The 23740-nt window shown below is 43.9% G+C and overlaps 1 protein-coding gene and 2 non-coding genes across 3 annotated transcripts; all 3 read left to right on the top strand.

Annotated features, from left to right (window-relative positions):
* The first annotated feature begins 1662 nt into the window (after nucleotides 1-1662).
* On the top strand, nucleotides 1663-23740 carry HSPA9 (heat shock protein family A (Hsp70) member 9). The gene is made up of 17 exons (XM_033181080.1): nucleotides 1663-2465; nucleotides 3573-3631; nucleotides 3839-3926; nucleotides 6650-6831; nucleotides 8696-8820; nucleotides 10016-10089; nucleotides 10177-10283; nucleotides 10584-10746; nucleotides 11016-11108; nucleotides 16265-16474; nucleotides 18524-18751; nucleotides 19947-20051; nucleotides 20635-20752; nucleotides 21125-21219; nucleotides 21817-21909; nucleotides 22088-22228; nucleotides 22557-23740. Exons 1-17 carry the CDS (start codon nucleotides 2385-2387, stop codon nucleotides 22632-22634), a joined length of 2040 nt encoding a protein of 679 aa, XP_033036971.1. The 5' UTR covers nucleotides 1663-2384; the 3' UTR covers nucleotides 22635-23740.
* LOC117066246 lies at nucleotides 17557-17624 on the top strand. The gene has a single exon (XR_004430228.1). It is a non-coding gene; the product is annotated as a small nucleolar RNA SNORD63 (small nucleolar RNA).
* LOC117066247 lies at nucleotides 19564-19633 on the top strand. Its single transcript, XR_004430229.1, has one exon. It is a non-coding gene; the product is annotated as a small nucleolar RNA SNORD63 (small nucleolar RNA).

The raw sequence follows: 23740 nt of genomic DNA on the forward strand, positions 1-23740 counted from the left end.
ACAGGTGTGAGCCACCGCCCGGCCACCCCTGCCTTCTGAGAGAATTAAAAAACACGAGAAATGAAGTGTTAAGTAACTAGTGAGGATAATATAATAATAGCTGAGAGTTAAGAGTGTGTGGGAGGTTGGCCGGGCGCGGTGGCTCAAGCCTGTAATCCCAGCACTTTGGGAGGCCGAGACGGGCGGATCACGAGGTCAGGAGATCGAGACCATCCTGGCTAATACAGTGAAACCCCGTCTCTACTAAAAAATACAAAAAATTAGCCGGGCGAGGTGGCGGGCGCCTGTAGTCCCAGCTACTCGGGAGGCTGAGGCGGGAGAATGGCTAAAACCCGGGAGGCGGAGCTTGCAGTGAGCTGAGATCCAGCCATTGCATTCCAGCCTGGGCGACAGAGTGAGACTCCGTCTCAAAAAAAAAAAAAAAAAAAAAAAAGAGTGTGGGGGGGAGCTTTTTAAAAACTTTTAGAATCTGTATAACCTATAATCCATGTTACGTTAAACTTTATTTTCTTACTCCGACTGCCATTCCCCTCAGAATGTAAACTCTTCAGTTAGCTTCTTTCCCTCCCCAACCTTCCCCAACATTTCCTTCACAATTCCTCACCCAGGGGTGACTACTTAATAATACTGATCTTCCTGAAGAGATAGGGAGTCTGAAGCATTTCTCTTTTTTGAAAGAGGGCTTCCAGGACAAATTGCTTCATCTCCAAAATCAAGCTCAATCTGTCATCATCCATTCATTCGTGTTTTGCTTTTGCTGTATTCCCACCACCTAGAAGAGTGACTGACACACGGTAGGCACGCCAGAACATATCTTTTGAATCAATTAATTCCTCTTCTTAAAAATCTAAAACTGGGCTGGGCGTGGTGGCTCACGCCTGTAATCCCAGCACTTTGGGAGGCCGAGGGGAGCAGATCACAAGGTCAGGAGATCCAGACCATCCTGGCCAACATGGTGAAAACTGGTCTCTACCAAAAATATAAAAATTAGCTGGGCGTGGTGGCGGGTGCCTGGAATCTTAGCTACTCGGGAGGCTGAGCCAGGAGAATCGCTTGCATCAGGGAGTCAGAGGTTGCAGTGAGCCTAGATGGCGCCACTGCACTCCAGTCTGGCGACAAAGCGAGACACTGTCCCAAAAGAAAACCCAAAAACCTAAAACTGGTCACAGGATAGAGTAGTAGTTGACATCCTGCCACCAGCACAAGGTTTGAAAAGGGCCAGAGGAGTCTCAAGTCAGGCCCAGCACAGTGGAGAGAGAAAGGGCCTGTAACTCAGCTTTTTTTTTTTTTTTTTTTTTCCTGCAAGCTCCGCCTCCCGGGTTCACGCCATTCTCCTACCTCAGCCTCCCGAGTAGCTGGGACTACAGGCGCCCGCCACCACGCCCGGCTAATTTTTTTTGGTATTTTTAGTAGAGACGGGGTTTCACCGTGTTAGCCAAGATGGTCTCGATCTCCTGACTTCGTGATCCGCCCGCCTCGGCCTCCCAAAAGTGCTGGGATTACAGGCGTGAGGCACCGCGCCCTGCCAACCTCAGCTACTTTTTTTCCCCTTTGTGCAGGCTAATTGGCCTAATGTTATGTATGAACCAAACGCTTTGTAGTTGGAAACCCAAGACCCCTGTGATAAAACGCAACACGAAATTGTTTAAGCTCTGCATATCCAAGTATATTTCAAGTTGTGAACAACGGGCGGCACCAAGCAACAAAAGTACTGACGTCCTCACTTAACAAAGCCACAAGACAAGATGGCGCCGTCCTCCAGGAGCGAGAGGGGGGAACACTTTCACGCCCGCGGGATGTGCACGCGCCCGGACTCGCCCCAGGCAACGCTGGCGTGCGCTCAGGCACCCAATGAGCGATGCCGTTAGTCTCCACCCACATTTTCCGCCACTCCCTGCGCACATGCGCTCTAGGTTCTTAGCGGGATGCCTGTTGCGCAGGCGCAACAGGCTCCTCCTTCCGCGCAACTGACGCAAGAAGACTGTAATCCGTTCGCAATTTATCCCGTGTGACCTTGAGTCTTTCCTGTCGCTGAGGACCAGGGCTGTCCGAGGTGCCGCCTTCATGCCCCTCTTCCTCCCCTGGACTCTTTTTGAGCCCAGAGCCGCCGCAGCCGGGACAGGAGGGCAGGCGTTCTCCAACCATCATGCTGCGGAGCATATTACCTGTACGCCCTGGCTCCGGGAGCCGCAGTCGAGTATCCTCTGGTCAGGCGGCGCGGACGGCGCCTCAGCGGAAGAGCGGGCCTCTGGGCCGCAGTGATCAACCCCCGCCCCTCACCCCACGTGGTTGGAGGTTTCCAGAAGCGCTGCCGCCACCGCACCGCGCAGCTCCCGGCCGCCCGAGCGCCTGTTTGCTGCCTCGTACTCATCCATCTATCCGCCATGATAAGCGCCAGCCGAACTGCAGCAGCCCGTCTCGTGGGAGCCGCAGCCTCCCGGGGCCCTACGGCCGCCCGCCACCAGGTGAGGAACTGTCGGACCTTCCCGAATGGGGTCACGGCCTCGGGCCTCGGGCCTCGGTGCGGCAGGCCGCGCGCCCTTCAGGGTTTGAATTCTCCGGGATAGGTCAGGCGGGAAGGAAGATGACGGGCCTTCCATAGCTAGCGCTGCCGGCTCAAGATTTTACCGAAGGTTTTGCCTCCCGCTTGGGCCCTGCTGAGTCACACCCCTCGCGATCTAGAGTATCATCTCAAAATTACCAGGTAGTGGTCCTGATGGCTCGTTCTGTGGCTGAATGGAAAGATTTGGCCTTGGGGGTGAGGGATGCAGTCTATTAGGAAAGCCGCTATTTTCGGTTTTATTTTCGGCTCCTCTACAGAATATGGAGTGTGTAAGAATCTCGTTAATAAGGTGAAGTAAAGTAAGAAAGTCCTGAGACGGAAATAAAACTACAGTTTTTGTGCTTTTAGCAACATTTTCTCAAAATCGGTGGTGTAAGATTGTACTCGTTTGTTACTTAAGGAAAAAAAGCAGATCGGGGGGCGGAAAAAAGGCTATGGAGTAGTTACTTGTTTTCTAAAATTAAAGACAAATATTTTGGAGAATAGGAATTGTATATGGGCATTAAGGAAGGCTTGGAAGGAGCCTGAAGTTAAATTGTGATAAAGATCTTTTATTCTAGTGGAAAGCCACTACTTAATTTTTCTTTTTTCTTTAAAGATTTAGTAATCCTGGTTCTCTTAAGCTAATTGCATGGCAAGGTCAGGGGAAGTGTTTTCCCCCAGGGGACATCTGGCAATGTCTGTAGATATTTTAGGTTGTCACTAACTTACTGGGGTTCTTACTGGTTTCTAGGGTGTAGACGCCAGGGATGCTGCTGTATATCAATGCACAGAATAGCCCCCACAACAAAGATTTGGCCCAAAATTAATAGCGCCACGGTTGAGAAATCCTATTGTAATGTGATTCTAAGGCCATCTTTTATTTACCTTTTTTTATCTTACTTATTTGGGAAACTTTACTGTTTTAGTAGCTTAATGTATTTTATATGCTAAATGAGCCCAAGTTTTCTTTTTTTCCTCTCAGGATACACATTGGTTGGTGACTGAGTCAGTTTTTTTTCTTTTTTAGGATGGCTGGAATGGCCTTAGTCATGAGGCTTTTAGAATTGTTTCGAGGCGGGATTATGCGTAAGTATAATTTCATTTCCTTTGAGAGGGAATACATATTAAACTTCATAGCAGTGTTTTCTACATTTGTGACTATTCTTCTCTAATTTATTTGTATTAGAGATTATGTAGTATACCACTGTTAATTTTCCAATTAAATATTATCTTCCAGTGACTTTGGTCTATCAAGATAACAATAGCTGTGACATTGTTCTAAATATCTTACAGATCAGAAGCAATCAAGGGCGCAGTTGTTGGTATTGATTTGGGTACTACCAACTCCTGCGTGGCAGTTATGGAAGGTAAACAAGCAAAGGTGAGCATGATTGGTAACTAGTATCCCATCCAGAACCTATCCCGAATTCTGTGATCTTTTCCTTAGTTAAGGAATTTGAGAACCTGATTTGCTTTTTTTTTTTTTTTGAGGGGGAGATGGTCTCTATAGCTCAGGGTGGAGTGCAGTGGCACGATCTCTGCTCACTGTAACCTCTGCCTCCTGGGTTCACGCAGTTCTCCTGCCTTGGCCACATGGCTGGGATTACAGGCGTGAACCACCATTCCTGGCTAATTTTTTGTATTTTTAGTAGAGACAATTTCACAGTGTTGGCCAGGCTGGTCTCAACTCAAGTGATCCACCCGCCTTGGCCTCCCAAAATGCTGGGAACTACTGAGCCTGACCTGAAACTACTTTTAACTAAAACAACAAAAACATGACCGTAGATCAGGGCTGGGCAGGCATAATGACTCACGCCTGCAGTCCCAGCACCGTGGGAGGCCAAGGAGGGCGGATTACCTGAGGTCCTGAGTTCAAGACCAGCCTGGCCAACATGGTGAAACCCCGTCTCTACTAAAAATACAAAAAATTGGCTGGGCACAGTGGATCACAAGGTCAAGATATCGAGACCATCCTGGCCAACATGATGAACCTGTCGCAACTAAAAATACAAAAATTAGCTGGGCGTACTGACACACATCTGTAGTCCCAGCTACTCAGGAGACTGACGCAGGAGAATCGCTTGAACCCAGGAGGCGGGGTTGCAGTGAGCCGAGATTGTGTCACTGCACTCCAGCCTGGCGACAGAGCGAGACTCCATCTCAAAAAAAAAAAAAAAAAAAAAAAAAAAAAGGCCAGGCATGGTGGCCAGCACCTGTAATCCCAGCTCTTCAGGAGACTGAGGCAGGAGAATCACTTGAACCCAGGAGGCAGAGGTTGCAATGAGCCAGGATCACATCACTGTACTCCAGCCTGGGTGACACAGAGAGGCTTTGTCTCAAAAGAAAAGAAAAGACTATAGATCAGGTTTTTCATACCCAATGTTGGGACCCAATGTTACTTCCACATGGAGAATTATATCTACTTCTAAATTTTTGGGGGGGTTGGCCGCAGATTTCAGGCATATAGGAAAAATGCTAAGAAGCACAAATTAGGGCCAAGAGAAGGAATAATCTCGGTGCCAAACAAGTGGGATAAGAAGACCATAGACAGTTCAGGTTATTTCAGAAGAGGAGATGGAGGGAAAGAGGAAGCATGAGAGCAAAAGAGGTCATGAATGGAAGAAGCAAGAGTCAAGAATTCCAGGTGCTCTAAATCTTGCTAAAAACCCAGTAGGAATAAAAGTTCAATGTACAGAGTAAGGAGGCTTCAAAAGGAATAACCTGCTCCAATGAACAACATGCATTACTTCAGATGTGAAGTCAACTTCTAGTCTGTCTCTGCACCTCCAACTTTGGTTCAGTTTAGAAAATGCAGCACTTTGGTGGTTACCAGAGTAACCAAACAGTGCAAGCCATTCCCACCCCTCTTAATAGTAAATTAGTGTCCTATTTCTATACCACATTTAAATCCTTTTTTTTTTTTAAATCCTTTTCTGGGAAGTTAGATACGTACAATTATCAGCACTACAAAGGTTCGCCTATCAAGAGTCTTAAAAGCAACCAAAACAGCTTTTAAAATGTAAATCAGGGCCAGGCCTGTTGAGTCATACTTGGGACTCAACACTTTGGGAGGTCACTTGAGTGGGAGTTGAAGATCACCCTGGGCAACATAGCAAAACACTTTTGAAGACCTGGGCTACAAAAAATTAGCCAGGCACAGTGGTGTGCACCTGTGATCCCAGCTACTCTGGAGGCTAAGGTGGGAGAATCAGCTGAGCCTGGCAGGTCAAGCCTGCAGTGAGCTGTGACAGTGTCACTGCGCTCCAGCCTAGGTGACAGAGTGAGACTCTGTCTAAAAAAAAAAAAAAAAATCCAGGCTCGGTGCCTCACGCCTTTAATCCCAACATTTTGGGAGGCAGAGGTGAGCAGATTGCGGATCGCCTGAGGTCAGGAGTTTGAGACCAGTCTGACCAACTTGGCGAAACCCCATCTCTACTAAACGTACAAAAAAAAATTAGTTGGGCATAGTGGCAGGCACCTGTAATCCCAGCTACTCAGGAGGCTGAGGCAGGAGAGTTGAACCCAGGAGGCGGAGTTTGCAGTGAGCCGAGATCGCACCACTGCACTCCAGCCTGGGTGACAAGAGCGAGACTCCATCTAAAAAAAAAAAAGTAGTAGTAGTTTGAAAGTAAAGGACTAAAGATACGTTAAATATCTACTGTTCATTAACCATCAGCAGTAAAGCATGCCCAGTATTGTTCATGCGCATTTGTTTCATAATTTGGGAGCTTAAATGATTGCTGCAAAGATACCAGTGACAGGCTGGGCGCAGTGGCTCAACGCCTATAATCCCAACACTTTGGGAGGCTGAGGCGGGCGGATCACCTGAGGTCAGGAGTTCAAGACCAGCCTGGCCAAAATGGTGAAACCCCGTCTCTACTAAAAAATAACAAAAAATTAGCTGGGCGTGGTGGTGCACGCCTATAGTCCCAGCTACTAGGGAGTCTGAGACAGGAGAATCGCTGGAACCCAGGATGCAGAGGTTGCAGTGAGCCAAGATTGTGCCGTTGTACTCCAGCCTTGGTGACAGAGTGAGACTCTGTCTCAAAAAAGATACCAGTGATAACTACAAACTTATTCTCTATCACATTTTGGGAGTTTTAGGTGCTGGAGAATGCCGAAGGTGCCAGAACCACCCCTTCAGTTGTGGCCTTTACAGCAGATGGTGAGCGACTTGTCGGAATGCCAGCCAAGCGACAGGCTGTCACCAACCCAAACAATACATTTTATGCGACCAAACGTCTTATTGGCCGGCGATATGATGATCCTGAAGTACAGAAAGACATGTGAGTTGTAGCAAAAGCGCAGTTATCTGCAAGGGCTACACAGAAGAGCCTCAGCATGTTGATTAGGATTCCTGGAGCACCTTACCCTAGTCGTTTTACTTACTGTCCCTAGGGGAAATCTATACCACTGCCAAAAGGGTAATTTCTTTAAAAAACTCATTTTGGGCCGGGTGCAGTGGCTCATGCCTGTAATCTTAGAGGCCAAGGTGGGCGGATCACTTGGGATCAGGAGTTCAAGACCAACCTGGCCAACATGGTGAAACCCTGTCTCTACTAAAAAATTAGCTGGGCATGATGGTGGGTGCCTGTAATTCCAGCTACTCGGGAGGCTGAGACGGGAGAATCGCATGAACCGAGGAGTGGTTGCAGTGAGCTGAGACCACTGCCACTGCACTCCAGCCTGGGCTGCTAAAAAAAAATTCATTTTTGTCTTTACACATTAGGTCTTTGCTATGTATTGACATGATACATGAAAATTTGCAAAGCATTCCTAAACCACATAGTTCAGTGTTGAATACATGCCGCAGAAATGGCATAGGTTCTATCGTGTGTTGATCCAGTACAGAAAAAACCTTGATTTTTCTTTTTTTCTACCCCCGCCCCGCAAAAATAGAGACACGTCTCACTATGTTGCCCAAGTTGGTGTTGAAATTCTGGACTCAACTGACCCTTCCCACCCCAGCCTCCCTAAGTATTGGAATTACAGGCGTGAGCCACCATGCTCAGCCTGCTTTTTCCTAAAATAGACATACTAGAGGCTAGATGGGGTGGCTCACACCTGTAATCCTAACACTTTGGGAGGCTGAGGTGAGCTCAGGAGTTTGAGACTTGGGGAAAAGCCGCCTCTGCAAAATATACAAAAACGAGCTGAGCTCGGTGGTGCGTGCCTGTAGTCCCAGCTATTAGTGAGGCTCGAGCGTTGGGGGACGGCAGTTCCAGTGAGCCAAGATCGTGCCATTGCACTCCAGTCTGAGTAATAGCAGTGAAACCCTGTCTCAAAAAAAAAAAAAGGTACTAGAAGCATAGGTAGAGGTTCCTGTTGTATACAAAATTTTTTAGGCCTGGAGTAGTGGCTCATGTCTGTAATCCTAGCACTTTAGGAGGCAGAGGCAGAAGGACTGTTTGAGGCTAAGAGTTTAAGACCATCTAGGCCAACGAGGCAAGACAGTGTGTATGTGTGTCTTTCTATATGTAAATACTTAAAAATTGAAACAGCTTTATTGAGCTTGAGTAGAATATGAGTTCTGTATGCATGGAGTCGCGTGGACTTCTGGGACTGGCTTCTTTCACTTAGCTTGTTTTCAAGGTTCATCCATGTTGCAGCATGTGTCAGTACTGCATTCCTTTTTATGGCCAAATAATACTATACTGTATGGACATATAGCACATTTTGTTTATCCATTTGTCAAGTGATGGACATTTGAGCTGTTTCTGCTTTTTGGCTATTAGAAATAATGCTGCCTTAAACGTTTGTGTACAAGTTTTTGTGTGGACATAAATGTTTCCATTTCTCTTAAATAGTAGAATTGCTGGATCATACAGTAACGGTTTCATCGTCAAATTATTGTAAAGTGGCTGCAAAAATTTTCTGCCTGGGGTGCTAAGTGAAAAATGTTGAGGTTTCATTGTGATGTTTTTATATGTTAATGATTGCTTTCTTTTTATTTATTTACTTCATTTCATTTTGCCTTGTAATCCTCATAAACCACGTTAGTGATTGCTTTCTGAAAAATTTCACAAACTGTCATTTTTTGGCCATGAATGAGTCTTTTGGGGTGGAAGATGGATGTTCATGGTATGTGGTAATTTTGTCATATGAGGTTGTTCAGGCTAGTTTTCTCTAATAGAATTCTTGTTCTTACAGTAAAAACGTTCCCTTTAAAATTGTCCGTGCCTCCAATGGTGATGCCTGGGTTGAGGCTCATGGGAAGCTGTATTCTCCAAGTCAAATTGGAGCATTTGTGTTGATGAAGATGAAAGAGACTGCAGGTGAGTTGAGTGGGTTTAGTTCACATCTGGGAAAGTTCTAAGAACAGAATGATTCCTGTGAGATCACTAGCTCCCTGTGCCCCACTATCCTGTAGATGAATCTGTGGTCCCTTTTGTATAGAAAACCTAGGAATGGCAAAACTGTTACACTTCATGCTTTCCCTGCAGATTGAATTTATCTTCAAATCTCACTAATGGTGTCTGGCTTGTTTCTTTTTTTCCAGTAGGGGGTATGTTCTATCTATATTGAAAGCTACAAGATTACACATTAAGCTTTTGTCTCTGTTGTTAGGTATAAATTAGAACTTCTTATTTGAAGTGGCTGTTAAAAGTCTAAAGGTCATTTGTAGTTTAGTGAACCTTCACTAAAATGTTGAAAGACTGATCCTAGGGGTTTTGGTTTTTGGGTTTTTTTTTTTTTTTAGACGGAGTTTTGCTTTTGTTGTCCAGGCTGGAGTGCAGTGGCGCGAACTCGGCTCACCAAAGCCTCCACCTCCTGGGTTCAAGCGATTCTCCTGCCTTCCACTTGGCGTAGCTGGGATTACAGGCATGTGCCATCATGCCTAGCCACTTTTGTATTTTTAGTAAAGAGATGGGGTTTCTTCATGTTGGTCAGGCTGGTCTCGAACTCCCGACGGATCAGGTGATTCGTCCACCTTAGCCTCCCAAAGTGCTGGGGTTACAGGCATGAGCCACTGTGCCCGGCTGGCCAGTCTTGGGTTTGTTGGGTTTTTGTTATTTTTTTTTGAGACAGAGTCTCGCTCTGTTGCCCAAGCTAGAGTGCAGTGGCGCGATCTTGTCTTATTGCAACCTCCGTCTCCCGGGTTCAAGTAATTCTCCTGCCTCAGCCTCCCGAGTAGCTGAGATTACAGGCATGCGCCACCACGCCCGGCTAATTTTGTATTTTTAGTAGAGAAGTACTGGTCAGGCTGGTCTCAAACTCTCAACCTCAGGTGATCGCCCGCCTCAGCCTCCCAAAATGCTGGGATTACAGATGTGAGCCACCGTGCCCAGCCCGATCTTGGGTTTTTAACCAGTATATTTACTTGGGGTGTTTTCCTGCAAAGACATTAGGTCACTTGTCAGAAGACTGATGAATATTGTCTGTGGCTCCAAAAGGATGACACAGGTTGTTGGGCTATGTTAATAATTCTGTTCTGACAGAATTCCATGATGGAATTTCATTCTTTTCCAGAAAATTACTTGGGGCACACAGCAAAAAATGCTGTGATCACAGTCCCAGCTTATTTCAATGACTCGCAGAGACAGGTAAGGTCGATTAGCATTCTTATTCACAAAAAGTAACGTGCCTGGGATGGAAGAATACAAAAATGCTTTTCTCTTTGTTTTCTCTAGGCCACTAAAGATGCCGGCCAGATATCTGGACTGAATGTGCTTCGGGTGATTAATGAGCCCACAGCTGCTGCTCTTGCCTATGGTCTAGACAAATCAGAAGACAAAGTGTAAGTTTATGCAGTAAATTTCTCACCTGGATGTGTGAAACTAAAGTGCCACTTGATTTCTTAGTGATTGAGCCTTTTACTTAAATAATGCTTTTACTGATTTTTAAGTCTGTATGGTCTTTTTTTTATTATTATTATTTCAAAACCATTCCTTTGTTTTCTTTTGGGCCATGGTAATTTGACTAGTATATACCTCAGGGAAAAGCTTAGATTATCTGTATTTGGTTATTGAAATTTATACTCTGGTGATAGGTTTTGTTTCTTAAGGATTTCTTTCTTTCTTTCACAAATCATTTACAGCATTGCTGTATATGATTTAGGTGGTGGAACTTTTGATATTTCTATCCTGGAAATTCAGAAAGGAGTATTCGAGGTGAAATCCACAAATGGGGACACTTTCTTAGGTGGCGAAGACTTTGACCAGGCCTTGCTACGGCACATTGTGAAGGAGTTCAAGAGAGAGGTGAGTTACCAATGTGGTTCATATGTAGATGTTGGGATATTGAGAATTTGTTTGTTCAGATTGCTCTTTGTTTACGAGTTCAGTTCAACCCCCTTATTCTAGACACAGATACTCTTTTCAGAATATTTTTTCCCCACACATTAAGGGTAATAAAAAGTAATCATCTTGTATGTAAAGGTTATGATTCCATTTTGTGTTGTTCCACCTTATTACTGCAGTTTAAATTTATTACCTCATTAATGCTGATGTTCAATGTCTTCACTTTATAGACAGGGGTTGATTTGACTAAAGACAACATGGCACTTCAGAGGGTACGGGAAGCTGCTGAAAAGGCTAAATGTGAACTCTCCTCATCTGTGCAGGTGAGACATGAAAAATTTGAGTGGTCTTGATGGGTATTTTCAGCCGGAGTTTATTTAAATAGTATTTTCTAATTGGCCTAATGTCAGTTGAGTTTTTTTCGTTTGTTTTTTTAATTTTCTGGTTTCTAGAGACCTTTGTCGTGAGCACAGGAGCAGTAAGGTGTTTAGTTTCTTTATGAGCTGAAATTTTTTTAACCACCCAAATCAGGTACATATACTGGAGCTGAATAATATATGAATAATGCTGGGTATACTTGTTGGCCTTTCAGTTAAACACATTTATTTTAAAACCTGCTCTGGCAGTGTTTAAAACTAGAATTACTAGCTTGGAGAAACTGCTGTCTTAACTGACAGTATTTTTTTTTTTTTTTTTTTTTGAGGCGGAGTCTCGCTCTGTCGCCCAGGCTGGAGTGCAGTGGCCGGATCTCAGCTCACTGCAAGCTCCGCCTCCCGGGTTCACGCCATTCTCCTGCCTCAGCCTCCCGAGCAGCTGGGACTACAGGCGCCGCCACGTCGCCCGGCTAGTTTTTTGTATTTTTTAGTAGAGACGGGGTTTCACCGTGTTAGCCAGGATGGTCTCGATCTCCCGACCTCGTGATCCACCCGTCTCGGCCTCCCAAAGTGCTGGGATTACAGGCTTGAGCCACCGCGCCCGGCCTAACTGACAGTATTAAATAACCTTTCCTTGTGAATTGGAGAGTCTCTGTGTGTCTTTTTTTTTTTTTTTTTTTTTTTGAGATGGAGTTTTGCTTCTATTGCCCAGGCTGGAGTGCAATGGTGCGGCGATCTCGGCTCAGCACAATCTCTGCCTCCTGGGTTCAAGTAATTTCTCCTGCCTCAGCCTCCCGAGTAGCCGGGATTACAGGTGTGCACCACCATGCCTGGCTAATTTTTGTATTTTTAGTATAGACAGCGTTTTGCCATGTTGGCCAGGTTGGTCCCTGGACTCCTGACCTCAGGTGATTCACCTGCCTCGGCCTCCCAAAGTGCTGGGATTACGGGCGTGAGCCACTGAGCCCGGCTAATTGTCTCTCACTTAATAAATAATTTGAAAAATTACCTGGTCACAGTCTACACAGCTGTAGTCCCAGCCACACGAGAGGCTAAGGTAAGAGGATTGTTTGAGCCCAGGAGGTTGAGGCTGCAGTGAGCCGTGATCACACCATTTCATTCCAGCCTGGGTGACAGATGAGACCCTGTCTCAAAAAATGACAATAATTTGAATCACCAGTCTAGAAAATGAGCTGAAGCTTGTTCAAGTTTCCGTCTGTGAGCATCAGATTTACTCAGTCTCTTTGTCAGCTTGATTAGCTCCAGTTCTGAGAGGTGAAACTTCACTTAACCACCAAGAGTAGAATAGTATAAACCATGTTAGATCTGTGTTAGAGACCCATGAAGACAGAAAGCAGCAGATCTGTTTCCAGTGTCTTGTGTGACTGTAGGAAGAGCAGAGCTGTGACACCTTTATTTTGATCACCCACAAGGGAAGAGGTATTTATGATGATTGTCATTGTGTTGGTAAAGTGGTTGCTGCTAATGAACCTTCAGTCAAACCTGGATTTTGTTTTTTTAAGTGGCTGTGAGGAATGACCTAGTTATACACACGCATCCATGGTCTTGCTGATGTTACTTTGTCCCTGCTATCATGGAGTGGCAGAACATTGCAACGTTGGTTAGGGTTGAAGTTGAAATACGTGGCACTGCCAGAAAATAGTTTGTAATTCTTCCCAGGGATTTGATATTTGGGGTAGGGGATGCGAGGTGGTGGAAGAGATTGGTTGGTTTTAATTAGTGTGGCTGCATCCTATTGATAGATATTTTGATTGTTTTCCAGCGTTTATTATAGCAAGATGTATTGAGCATCCTTATACATTCAGTTTTGCATAGGTGATTTTAAATCTATAGAATAAATTCTTAGCATTTATTACCCTCATGCAGATTATATTGTGGTTTGGAAAGATGGACATTAATTAGAACAGATTAGTAAACGTTAAACTAGAAGTGATACAAAGTAAAAGTTAAGGGTGGTTCTGCAGGCATTCTGCTGGGGTTCGAGTCCCCATTGTGTGGCTTATTAATTGGTGATCTTGGATGAATTAACATTACTGTTACTTATCTACAAAATAAGGATAATAGTGGTACTTTACTCCTCCCCTAAGAGTTCTGAGCATTACCAAGTTCATAAATATTACAAGCTTAGGAAAACATAGGAAATTGTGAATACTCTTAAATGTAAGTTACTATTAATGCAACAAGTGGTAAAAAGGCAATTATATTTATAATTTAAGAAGGGGCCATACTTTGGGTGGCCAGGGCCAGGAATATCACTTGAGCTCAGGAGTTGGGGACCAGCCTGGGCAAAATAGAACCCCCAATCTCTACAAAACTAGCTGGGCGTGGTGCACTACACCACAGGTGCATGCCTGTAGTCCCAGCTACTCAGGAGACTGAGGCACAAGAATCCTTTGAGCCCAAGTGTTTGAGGCTGCAGTGAGCTGTGATTGTGCCACTGCACCCCAACCTCGGCGACGGAGGAGGTCTCTTAAAAATAATCTAAGAAGGGGCCAGGCGCAGTGGCTCACATCTGTCATCTCAGCACTTTGGGAGACCAAGGAGGATGAATCACTTGAGGTCAGGAGTTCAAAACTAGCCTCGCCAACATGGCAAATCCCTGTCTCTACTAAAAATACAGAAATTAGCAAAGTGTGGTGGCAGGCGCCTGTAATCCCAGCTACTCAGTAGACTGAGGCAGGAGAATCGCTTGAACCCAGGAGGCAGAGGTTGCAGTGAGCCCAGATGGCAGTCCAGCCTGGGCGACTGAATGAGACTCTGTCTCAAAAAATAAAAATAATAAAAAGAATCTAAGAAGGTACCTGAGAGAGGTGTTCAGCATAATAAGAATAGCATTTGAGGCCGGGCACGGTGGCCAAGCCTGTAATCCCAGCACTTTGGGAGGCCGAGACAGGCGGATCACGAGGTCAGGAGATCAAGACCATCCTGGCTAACACAGTGAAACCTCGTCTCTACTAACTAGCCGGGCGAGGTGGCAGGCGCCTGTAGTCCCAGCTACTCGGGAGGCTGAGGCAGGAGAATGGTGTAAACCCGGGAGGCGGAGCTTGCAGTGAGTTGAGATCCAGCCACTGCACTCCAGCCTGGGCGACAGAGCGAGACTCCGTCTTAAAAAAAAAAAAAAAAAGAATAGCACTTGAGAGATGAGTTTATCAGAAAAAGATAAATGGGCATATGTAAATGGGTTAAGTGTAAGGCTCTCAGGTGAAGACCTGAGAAAGGGCCAAAGTGGCCAAAAGGGCAGAGTGAAGATTGGGGTCGGATGTTGGTGGGCATGGAAAATGAGGTTAGAGCAGGTTTGTCCAACCTGCAGCCCAGGATGGCTTTGAATGCGGCCCAATACAAATTTGTAAACTTTCTTAAACTATTGAGAGTTTTGCTTTTTGTTTTTGTTTTAAGCTCATCAGCTACTGTTAGTGTTAATGTATTTTATGTGTGGCCCAAGGAAGCCAAAAGATTGGACACCCTTGGACTAGAGGCTTTATAGATTTGGGATTTGGCATCTCTCCCAAGATAAGTAAGTACAAACCCCAGAGGAGTTGAGGATAGTAACATGGTCATGTGTCGATTTGTGAAAAGCCCTTTGGCTGGAGTAGAGTGGAGAATTGTTAAGGGCAGGGCAGAAGGCAGTCTGAGTGGGTGTGGGGAGGGTGTTGGTAACCATGTGTTGAGAAAGGACTTGGATGAGAGAGTGTGAGTGAGACATAAGTGGTTGGGTTTGAGAAAGGAGGTAAGGAGAGAACATAGTGATGGATGTTGGACTCATTGTAGAGGGTTGAGAGTTAGTGCTGAAGATTTTCAGGTTGCCATTAGCTTTTAGTGTTTAGAGTTGTGCTACTATAATAGCCAAATGTGGGTTTTGAATTAATTAAAATTAAATAACATTTAAAATTACATTTCTTAGTTACCCTAGTCTTATTTCAGGTGCTCAGTAGTCATGTTGTTAGTGGTTGCTGAATTGAACAGCGTAAGTAGCATTTTCATTGTCACAGAAAATTCTACTGGATAGCATTGATTTAGATAATTGTGTGTTCTGATTTGGTTAATCAACATTTTGTAAAAAAGAAATTGTCAATAATATTTAGATATCACTGTTCTACAGATGGTGTGTTAACTCTGTTTGTTAATTCTATTAAGTATTGAAATGTCTAGGATACTTTCTCCTAAAGAAAGATGGTTAAGGACTCACTCTCTTAGTTACACATTGTAAGATCCTATGTTGTACTGGGATTTGGGATTTATTAAATACTGGATGTTACATGGTGTGACTGTCAGCTGCTCTCCATGGATGTGATGGCCATACAAGTCAGTCCTCATACATTAATGAGAGTATGTCTGTAGCTTTCATACTACTTGTAAATGTCCTGGAACTTAACAGAGCCCAGGGTTGATGGCATGTTATTTGGTTCAGAAAATAACTTTGACATTTCATCTACATGGGATATTTTTAAAACTTGGTGAAGGAAAACATCAGTAATGTGGTTCTAATGAGTGTTTAGTGGCAGAATAGCTCTTTATCTCTTGAATGGGGATTTTTTTCCTGCTTATCTGCTGCATTCTTGTTAATAACTATAAACTTCATTAAAACAGATTCTGTAGTGTTTATCTCTGGGGAGATAAAACATTGCATCTTAAAGAGTAACTATTCTTGGCCGGGCGGGGTGGCTCACACCTGTAATCCCAGCACTTTGGGAGGCTGAGGCAGGTGGATCACGAGGTCAAGAGATCGAGACTATCCTGGCCAACATGGTGAAACCCCATCTCTACTAAAAATGCAAAAATTAGCCGGACATGGTGGCACATGCCTGTAGTCCCAGCTACTCGGAAGGCTGAGGCAGGAGAATTGCTTGAACCTGGGAGGCGGAAGTTGCAGTGAGCCAAGATCATGTCACTGCACTCCAGCCTGGCAATAGAGTGAGACTGTCTCAAAAAGTATTCTTGGTGACTATTCATTTAAATTAGGTCTCACCCTCCCTGTGGTTTTCCAAGTCTTCTGTCCTCGGGCATGGTCATATCTTAGTTGAAATAATAAATGTAACTGTCATTTGGCCTGCTCACAGACATGCAATTAAACATTTCCTTTGCAGACTGATATCAATTTGCCCTATCTTACAATGGATTCTTCTGGACCCAAGCATTTGAATATGAAGTTGACCCGTGCTCAATTTGAAGGGATTGTCACTGATCTAATCAGGAGGACTATCGCTCCATGCCAAAAAGCTATGCAAGATGCAGAAGTCAGCAAGAGTGACATAGGAGAAGTGATTCTTGTGGGTGGCATGACTAGGATGCCCAAGGTATGGATCCGTGGAATTCTGTCATGGAGAGAGGGGACTGGCACATAGTGTATACTTGGGACAGGTGCCATGAATATATGGCCTGTTCTGCTGGGGTGACGTAAAAGGGAGATGAGATTATATCCTCACTAAAGAATTCTTTTCTGGGCCGGGCGCGGTGGCTCAAGCCTGTAATCCCAGCACTTTGGGAGGCCGAGACGGGCGGATCACAAGGTCAGGAGATCAAGACCATCCTGGCTAACCCAGTGAAACCCCGTCTCTACTAAAAAATACAAAAAACTAGCCGGGCGAGGTGGCGGGCGCTTGTAGTCCCAGCTACTCAAGAGGCTGAGGCAGGAGAATGGCGTAAACCTGGGAGGCGCAGCTTGCACTGAGCTGAGATCCGGCCACTGCACTCCAACCTGGGCGACAGAGCGAGACTCCGTCTCAAAAAAAAAAAAAAAGAAAAGAAAAATTCTTCTTTGTTTTGTTAAAATTGAAGAATAGGCCGGGCATGGTGGCTCACGTCTATAATCCCAACACTTTGGGAGGCTGAGGTGAGCAGATCACGTGAGTCTGCAAGAGTTTCAGGCCAGCCTGAGCAACATGGCAAAATCACCTTTGTACAAAAATACAAAATATTAGCTGGGTGTGGTGGTACATACCTGTAATCCCAGCTACTTGGGAGAATCACCTGAACCCTAAGGTCAGTCACTTGAGTGAGTTTGGGGCTGCAGTGAGCCATGATCATGCCACTGCACTCAGCCCAGGCAAGAGTGTGACCCTGTCTCAAAAAAAAAGAAAATACAGTGAGCCGAGATTGCGCCACTGCACTCCAACCTGGGCGACAGAGCAAGACTCCGTCTTCAAAAATATAGATACAGATATAGATATATATAGATATATGAAAACTTAGGAGGGGCAGAATTTCTTTAGGGGCAGTAGCAGGGAGGATCCTGAACTCAGTCATAGAATTTTTAGGATTGAAACAAAGTTTGAGGTCAGAGACAGCATAAAACCTTGGTAATACTGCCCCCCTCACCCCAGCCACCGTCTTTGTACATGTGTCTTTGCAGCATAGTGCATCTCTTCGACTAAGATTTGTGCAATGATGTATTTTATTCAACACATCATTCTGAAAGAACGTGTGGAAAAATAATGACTGAGCACAAACCTGTTGAAGATGCAGTTCTTCTTGGTAGCCTAAATAGGATTATCTTGGGCCTAAGATAGTGACCTTGTTTTTTTCTTAATTTTTCCATTGAAATACATGACCTTAAGGAAATACGCAAAAAAGAAAAATGAACTTGGGAAAAAAAAGGCCCTGGACCAGGTGGATGCCTCTGTAATAAATGATCCCCGAGGCCAGGCGTGGTGGATCACAAGGTCAGGAGATGTAGACCATCCTGGCTAACACGGTGAAACCCCATCTCTACTAAAAATACAAAATATTAGCTGGGCATGATGGCGGGCGCCTGTTGTCCCAGCTACTTGGGAGGCTGAGGCAGGAGAATGGCGTGAACCCAGCAGGCGGAGCTTGCCGTGAGCCGAGATAGTGCCACTCCAGCCTGAGTGACAGCGAGACTCTGTCTCAAAAAGAAAAATAAAAAAAGAAATTATCCCCAATACTATTCAAATCGAACTTTAATAAATACAAGGGAAGAACATGCCCCACGTTAGCAATGCAAATTATTACTACAGCTGCATATGATAATTTGGTCTTTAGTTGATTATATACAAGAGGGTGTGGACTTCTAAGTCCCCTTGCCTTGCATCCTCTGTTTCAAATGATTTCATGTGTTACGTGGGAAACCAGATAATAAAACTTAGGAGAATCCTTCCCAGATTTACAAGGGTCATGAAGGAGATACTCCTCTAAATATAAAGTATATGACTGTTACAAGATCATTAGCAGGAACCCAACTATGAAATGGTCATTTGAATAAACATTCTTAGATTTGAGTTAGCCTGTCTTGAGATTTGGCTGGGACCGAAGGACACATGTGCTGTCTTTTCTGCTCAGGTAGTTCCCAAGTGTGGGCTGACAGGTTCTTTTTCCTTGATGCTCAGGTTCAGCAGACTGTGCAGGATCTTTTTGGCAGAGCCCCAAGTAAAGCTGTCAATCCTGATGAGGCTGTGGCCATTGGAGCTGCCATTCAGGGAGGTGTGTTGGCCGGTGATGTCACAGATGTGCTGCTCCTTGATGTCACTCCCCTGTCTCTTGGTATTGAAACTCTAGGAGGTGTCTTTACCAAACTTATTAATAGGAATACCACTATTCCAACCAAGAAGAGCCAGGTAAGAGCTATCACTTCCTACCTTGTCACATGGGTTTTAGGTTCTATGATGGATGTGATCGCAGCCACTTTCATGAGCTTTTTCTAGAAAACTTCAGTTTTTCGTTTTGCTGTTTAGAATAGTAAATAGTTAACTATGGGTGGTGAGAATCCTGGTTTTTTTTGTTACCAGAAAAGTTCTTACGTGTTAGCTGGTAGTGATGTTTATAGGAAGGACATTAGTAGTCTCCTCCACAGGATTAACATAATTTGTTAAAAGGGATCTCAGTCATTTGAGACTGAATTCCCTGAAGTCTTCTGTTCTCAAAGACGGTAAAAAGGATAGTCTGGACCAGACTTAGGGGAGTGTTCTTATGAGTGAATGAAGCGGGGGGTGGTATGGGGGTGCCGAGATATCCAAGCAGGGCTATTTGGACATGGCTTGTTCTTGAAGTAGGAATTATTTCTGGCTGGGCGCTGTGGCTCACACCTGTAATCCTAGCACTTTGGAAGGCTGTGGCGAGAGGATCGCTTGAGCTCAGGAGTTTGAGACCAGCCTGGGTAACATGGTGAAACTCCCTCTCCCCAAAAAGTTAAATTAGCCGGGCATGGTGCTATGTACCTGTAGTCCCAGCTACTCCAGAGGCTGAGGTGGGTTGATCACTTGAGCATGTGAGGCAGAGGCTGCAATGAGCTGAGGTCATGCCACTGCACTCCAGCCTGGGTGACAGTATGAAGTGAGGCCTTGTCTCAAAAAATATGTATATATATTATTTCCTGACTTCCCTAATCTTGTGGATGTTTTTCCATAAAACTATGGCTGTTGGTATATTTGTGCAGTGATGTATTTGTCAACACATCATTCTGAAGAAAAGTATGTGGTGACTTCCTGTGACTGAGCACAATACATCATCTTTCCCTGATCCCGTTTCCCCAGATGAGCGTGTTTCAACATTTTAGTTCCTTTTTTGAGGCCTTCTCTCCTATTGCTGCATCTTAGGAGATGCATTTGCTTAGCTGAAACAATTGCTATTGTATGCCCATTTGCTGTACTAATCCTAGTCCTATTCCCTATAAAGACATCAGCCTTTGTTCTGAACATACTGTGAATTAGCAGCCTTCCAATCTTGGAATGTGAACCTTTGGCTTTCATTTTTTCTATAGAAAGGGAATAGGTTAATCAGATTGCTAACCCAGGAGGTTTTCTTTTTCCCTAGGTATTCTCTACTGCCGCTGATGGTCAGACGCAAGTGGAAATTAAAGTGTGTCAGGGTGAGAGAGAGATGGCTGGAGACAACAAACTCCTTGGACAGTTTACTTTGGTAGGTATTGTGAATCCTGAATACTGTGCCTCTTTCACTGTAAAGTGAGATAATATTCTAAGCCATAAAAATATTAGTATAAACCGCTGGCATACACATACATACTGAGTAGTCTTGAGAAGAGGGGATGCAGACACTTTGTGCAACTGGATATACCCATGGCATCAGTTTTTACCTGAAAGCCTTGCTTTTTCCTTGTGCCTTAGGAATTTCCTCAGAAATAAACTCCTGATTACTCATTTAAAAGACATTTGATATTGTTACTGGTTTCTGATCAGCATTGCTTATTGGTTATTGGTGAGGTGAATAATAGCAGGGAGGTTTGCTGTCTGTCATTTAGTGTGTCCACAGGTACATACAGCCATTATAGTTACTTGCTATAGCTAAATTTCACTGGTATAAAACCGGTTGATTTCAGGCAGCAAACTACTACTGTTGCTATAAACTTTGTGTTTTTGTACATTAAATCACTTGTTTTTCCTAGGAACCAAGTGACTTGTTTACTATAAAACCATATAGATTTGAAAATAATAGCACTGGACCCCTCTGTAAGAGGACCTTACTCTGGATTTATTTATTTTAGATTGGAATTCCACCAGCCCCTCGAGGAGTTCCTCAGATTGAAGTTACATTTGACATTGATGCCAATGGGATCGTACATGTTTCTGCTAAAGATAAAGGCACAGGACGTGAGCAGCAGAGTAAGTCACCTTGTTTATCAGACCCTAAGAGTGAGGTGAGGGAGGTCTTGGGAATAGACCCTCTTAGGATGATGAGTCCTCTTTGCCCCTCAGTTGTCAGATTCACTTGTACAAGTGTAGTGTTTATTCCCCCCAAATAGGCACAGAGCCTGTGGATTGCTGAAATTTTCATGGGCAAACAGGCCAGTTGGCGTTTGTGTATGTATTGGGTCCTTGGTTTCATTTTGCTTTATTGGACTATAAAGTATTTCTCCTCTTCATAATTTGTATCAAGATTGGCTGCTATGAGCCAGAGTACTCTTAATGCAATGGAGGAAGAGAAGGCATATATCTTTACCTGGGAATTAATGAAATGCCTTCTTTTTACTACAGTTGTAATCCAGTCTTCTGGTGGGTTAAGCAAAGATGATATTGAAAATATGGTTAAAAATGCAGAGAAATACGCTGAGGAAGACCGGCGAAAGAAGGTGATTACTTTTTGTCTTCTGAACTTTAATCTTAGTAAAGCTCGGTCTTGAGAGTTTGGGGCTGGGCGCAGTGTCTCGCTCCTATAATCCCAGCACTTTGGGAGGCCAAGGTGGGCCGACTGTTTGAAGTCAGGAGTTCAAGACCAGCCTGACCAACATGGTGAAACCCCATCTTTACTAAAAATACAAAAAAATTAGCTGGGCATGGTAGTGCACACCTGTAGTCCCAGCTACTTGGGAGGCTCAGGCAGGAGAATCACTTGAACAAGAAAGTGGGAGAGTTTGGACATGTCATAGGTTGTGGGTAAGAGAAAACCTAAGATCAGTCTATTCTTCCTTCCCTGTTGCTTATACCTTATATGTGCAGTGCCTTTATTATTTCTTCTGTTCTCCATCACAATTCTGATGTTACAAAATCTAGCCCAAATCTCTCTCAAAGCCATCCCAGACTACTTCATGCCGCTCTGATTTCTCCCTTACTCTTATTGTTACTCTGTAACTGTATGCAGCACATAGCTTATTGTCTTACTGAGTATAGACATTCAGCAAACTTTGGTTGATTGGAAAGTCTTCGTTTAAACTTCCAATTTCTCTAAGGAACGAGTGGAAGCAGTTAATATGGCTGAAGGAATCATTCACGACACAGAAACCAAGATGGAAGAATTCAAGGACCAATTACCTGCTGATGAGGTGAGTTCTATTTTAAAGTAACTCAAGAGGTTGGACACATTTTCACCAAAGGCAGTGAAGTTTATTTTTCTGTGGATTTTGATAGGGGTTTAATTATTTTAAAATGTTTGTAAATAGTACTTCTACTTGTAATGGTACAGGAGACCTGGAAAAGTAAGGATTTTTTTCTTTTTTTAAGTGCAACAAGCTGAAAGAAGAGATTTCCAAAATGAGGGAGCTCCTGGCCAGAAAAGACAGTGAAACAGGAGAAAACATTAGACAGGCAGCATCTTCTCTTCAGCAGGCATCATTGAAGCTCTTCGAAATGGCATACAAAAAGGTACAAGGGCTGAAGTGGATTTTGATCTTAACTTGATCTTGATGGAACTATTCTTGATGACCGTTACTGGTGGCTCCCTCCATAGCCATTTGTGGAATTGAAAGCGAGATTGGAGTTGAAGATATTCTCCTGCCGTCTCGACTCTATTTTGACATTAGGGGTAGTGTCAAAGGGAAGGAATCCAGAAGCAGGGTAGAAAGCGGGGAGGGGGAGTGGAATAGATATGAATGATGAGGAATATGTGGGTCTCTCATCTTGGAGTGCAACAAAGAGCAAATGGTTAGCCCTAACATTAAATCTGAGTGGCTTTCAAATGTTTTCTTAACAGATGGCATCTGAGCGAGAAGGCTCTGGAAGTTCTGGCACTGGGGAACAAAAGGAAGATCAAAAGGAGGAAAAACAGTAATAGCAGAAATTTTGAAGCCAGAAGGACAACATGAAGCTTAGGAGTGGAGAGACTTCCTGAGCAGAAATGGGCAAACTTCAGTCTTTTTACTGTGTTTTTGCAGTATTCTATATATAATTTCCTTAATTTGTAAATTTAGTGACCATTAGCTAGTGATCATTTAATGGATGGTGATTCTAACAGTATAAAGTTCACAATGTTCTATGTCCCTAGCCTGTCATTTTTCAGCTGCATGTAAAAGGAGGTAGGATGAATTGATCATTATAAAGATTTAACTATTTTATGCTGAAGTGTCAAGGGGTGAAAACATCTCGCACACAACAATTAAGGTAGTCATCCATAGACTTGAAATGAGACAACATATGGGGATGAGATAGATCCTTCTAGTTAGGCTAGTACTGCTGTATTGGCCTGTGTGTACACGGGGTCCTTCAGCTGAGGCCTTACAAGTCAAGCTGGCTGTGCCATGTTTGTAGATGGGGCAGAGGAATCTAGAACAATGGAAAACTTAGCTATTTATATTAGGTACAGCTATTAAAACAAGGCAGGAATGAGGCTAGAGTCTTAACTTCCCTATGGCATACTTTTCTAGCCACCTTCTGCCTTGTGTCTGGCACCTACATCCTTGATGATTGTTCTTACTCGTTCTGGATTTTTTTTTTTTTTTTTTTTTTTTAATAAATATAGAAAGCATCTTGATTTCTTGTTTGTGAGGGGTGATGCCCTGAGATTTAGCTTCAGGAATATGACATGGTTCATGCTTGCCATATTTCCCAAGTAGGGAAATACACAATTCTCTAACACTGGTTAAAAATGCAAATTCAAGATTTGGAAAGGCTGGTATAATGAAATAATGAGCAGTATCAGCATGTGCAAATCTTGTTTTAAGGATTTTATTTTCTCCCCTTAGACCTTTGATACATTTAGAATCTTGAAAGTTTCTAGATCTCTAACATGAAAACCAAGGTGGCTATTTTCAGGTTGTTTTCAGCTCCAAGTAGAAATAACCAGAATTGGCTTGCATTAAAGAAACTGCATCTAGAAGTAAGTGCTAAGATATTATTTCTATGGCTCAAAAATAACAGGAACCCAGATTTCTTTGCCTA

This window comes from Trachypithecus francoisi, unplaced genomic scaffold, assembly GCF_009764315.1.
Source record: "Trachypithecus francoisi isolate TF-2019V2 unplaced genomic scaffold, Tfra_2.0 Lachesis_group2, whole genome shotgun sequence".
Taxonomy (NCBI): Eukaryota; Metazoa; Chordata; class Mammalia; order Primates; family Cercopithecidae; genus Trachypithecus; species Trachypithecus francoisi.

Excerpts from the sequence above, each read along its gene's own strand:
- HSPA9 (XM_033181080.1), top strand. The coding sequence starts at position 2,385 with ATGATAAGCGCCAGCCGAACTGCAGCAGCCCGTCTCGTGGGAGCCGCA. Across the intron at positions 10,090-10,176 it reads TCAATGACTCGCAGAGACAG|GCCACTAAAGATGCCGGCCA; the intron begins GTAAGGTCGATT and ends TGTTTTCTCTAG. Across the intron at positions 10,747-11,015 it reads TGAAGGAGTTCAAGAGAGAG|ACAGGGGTTGATTTGACTAA; the intron begins GTGAGTTACCAA and ends TTCACTTTATAG.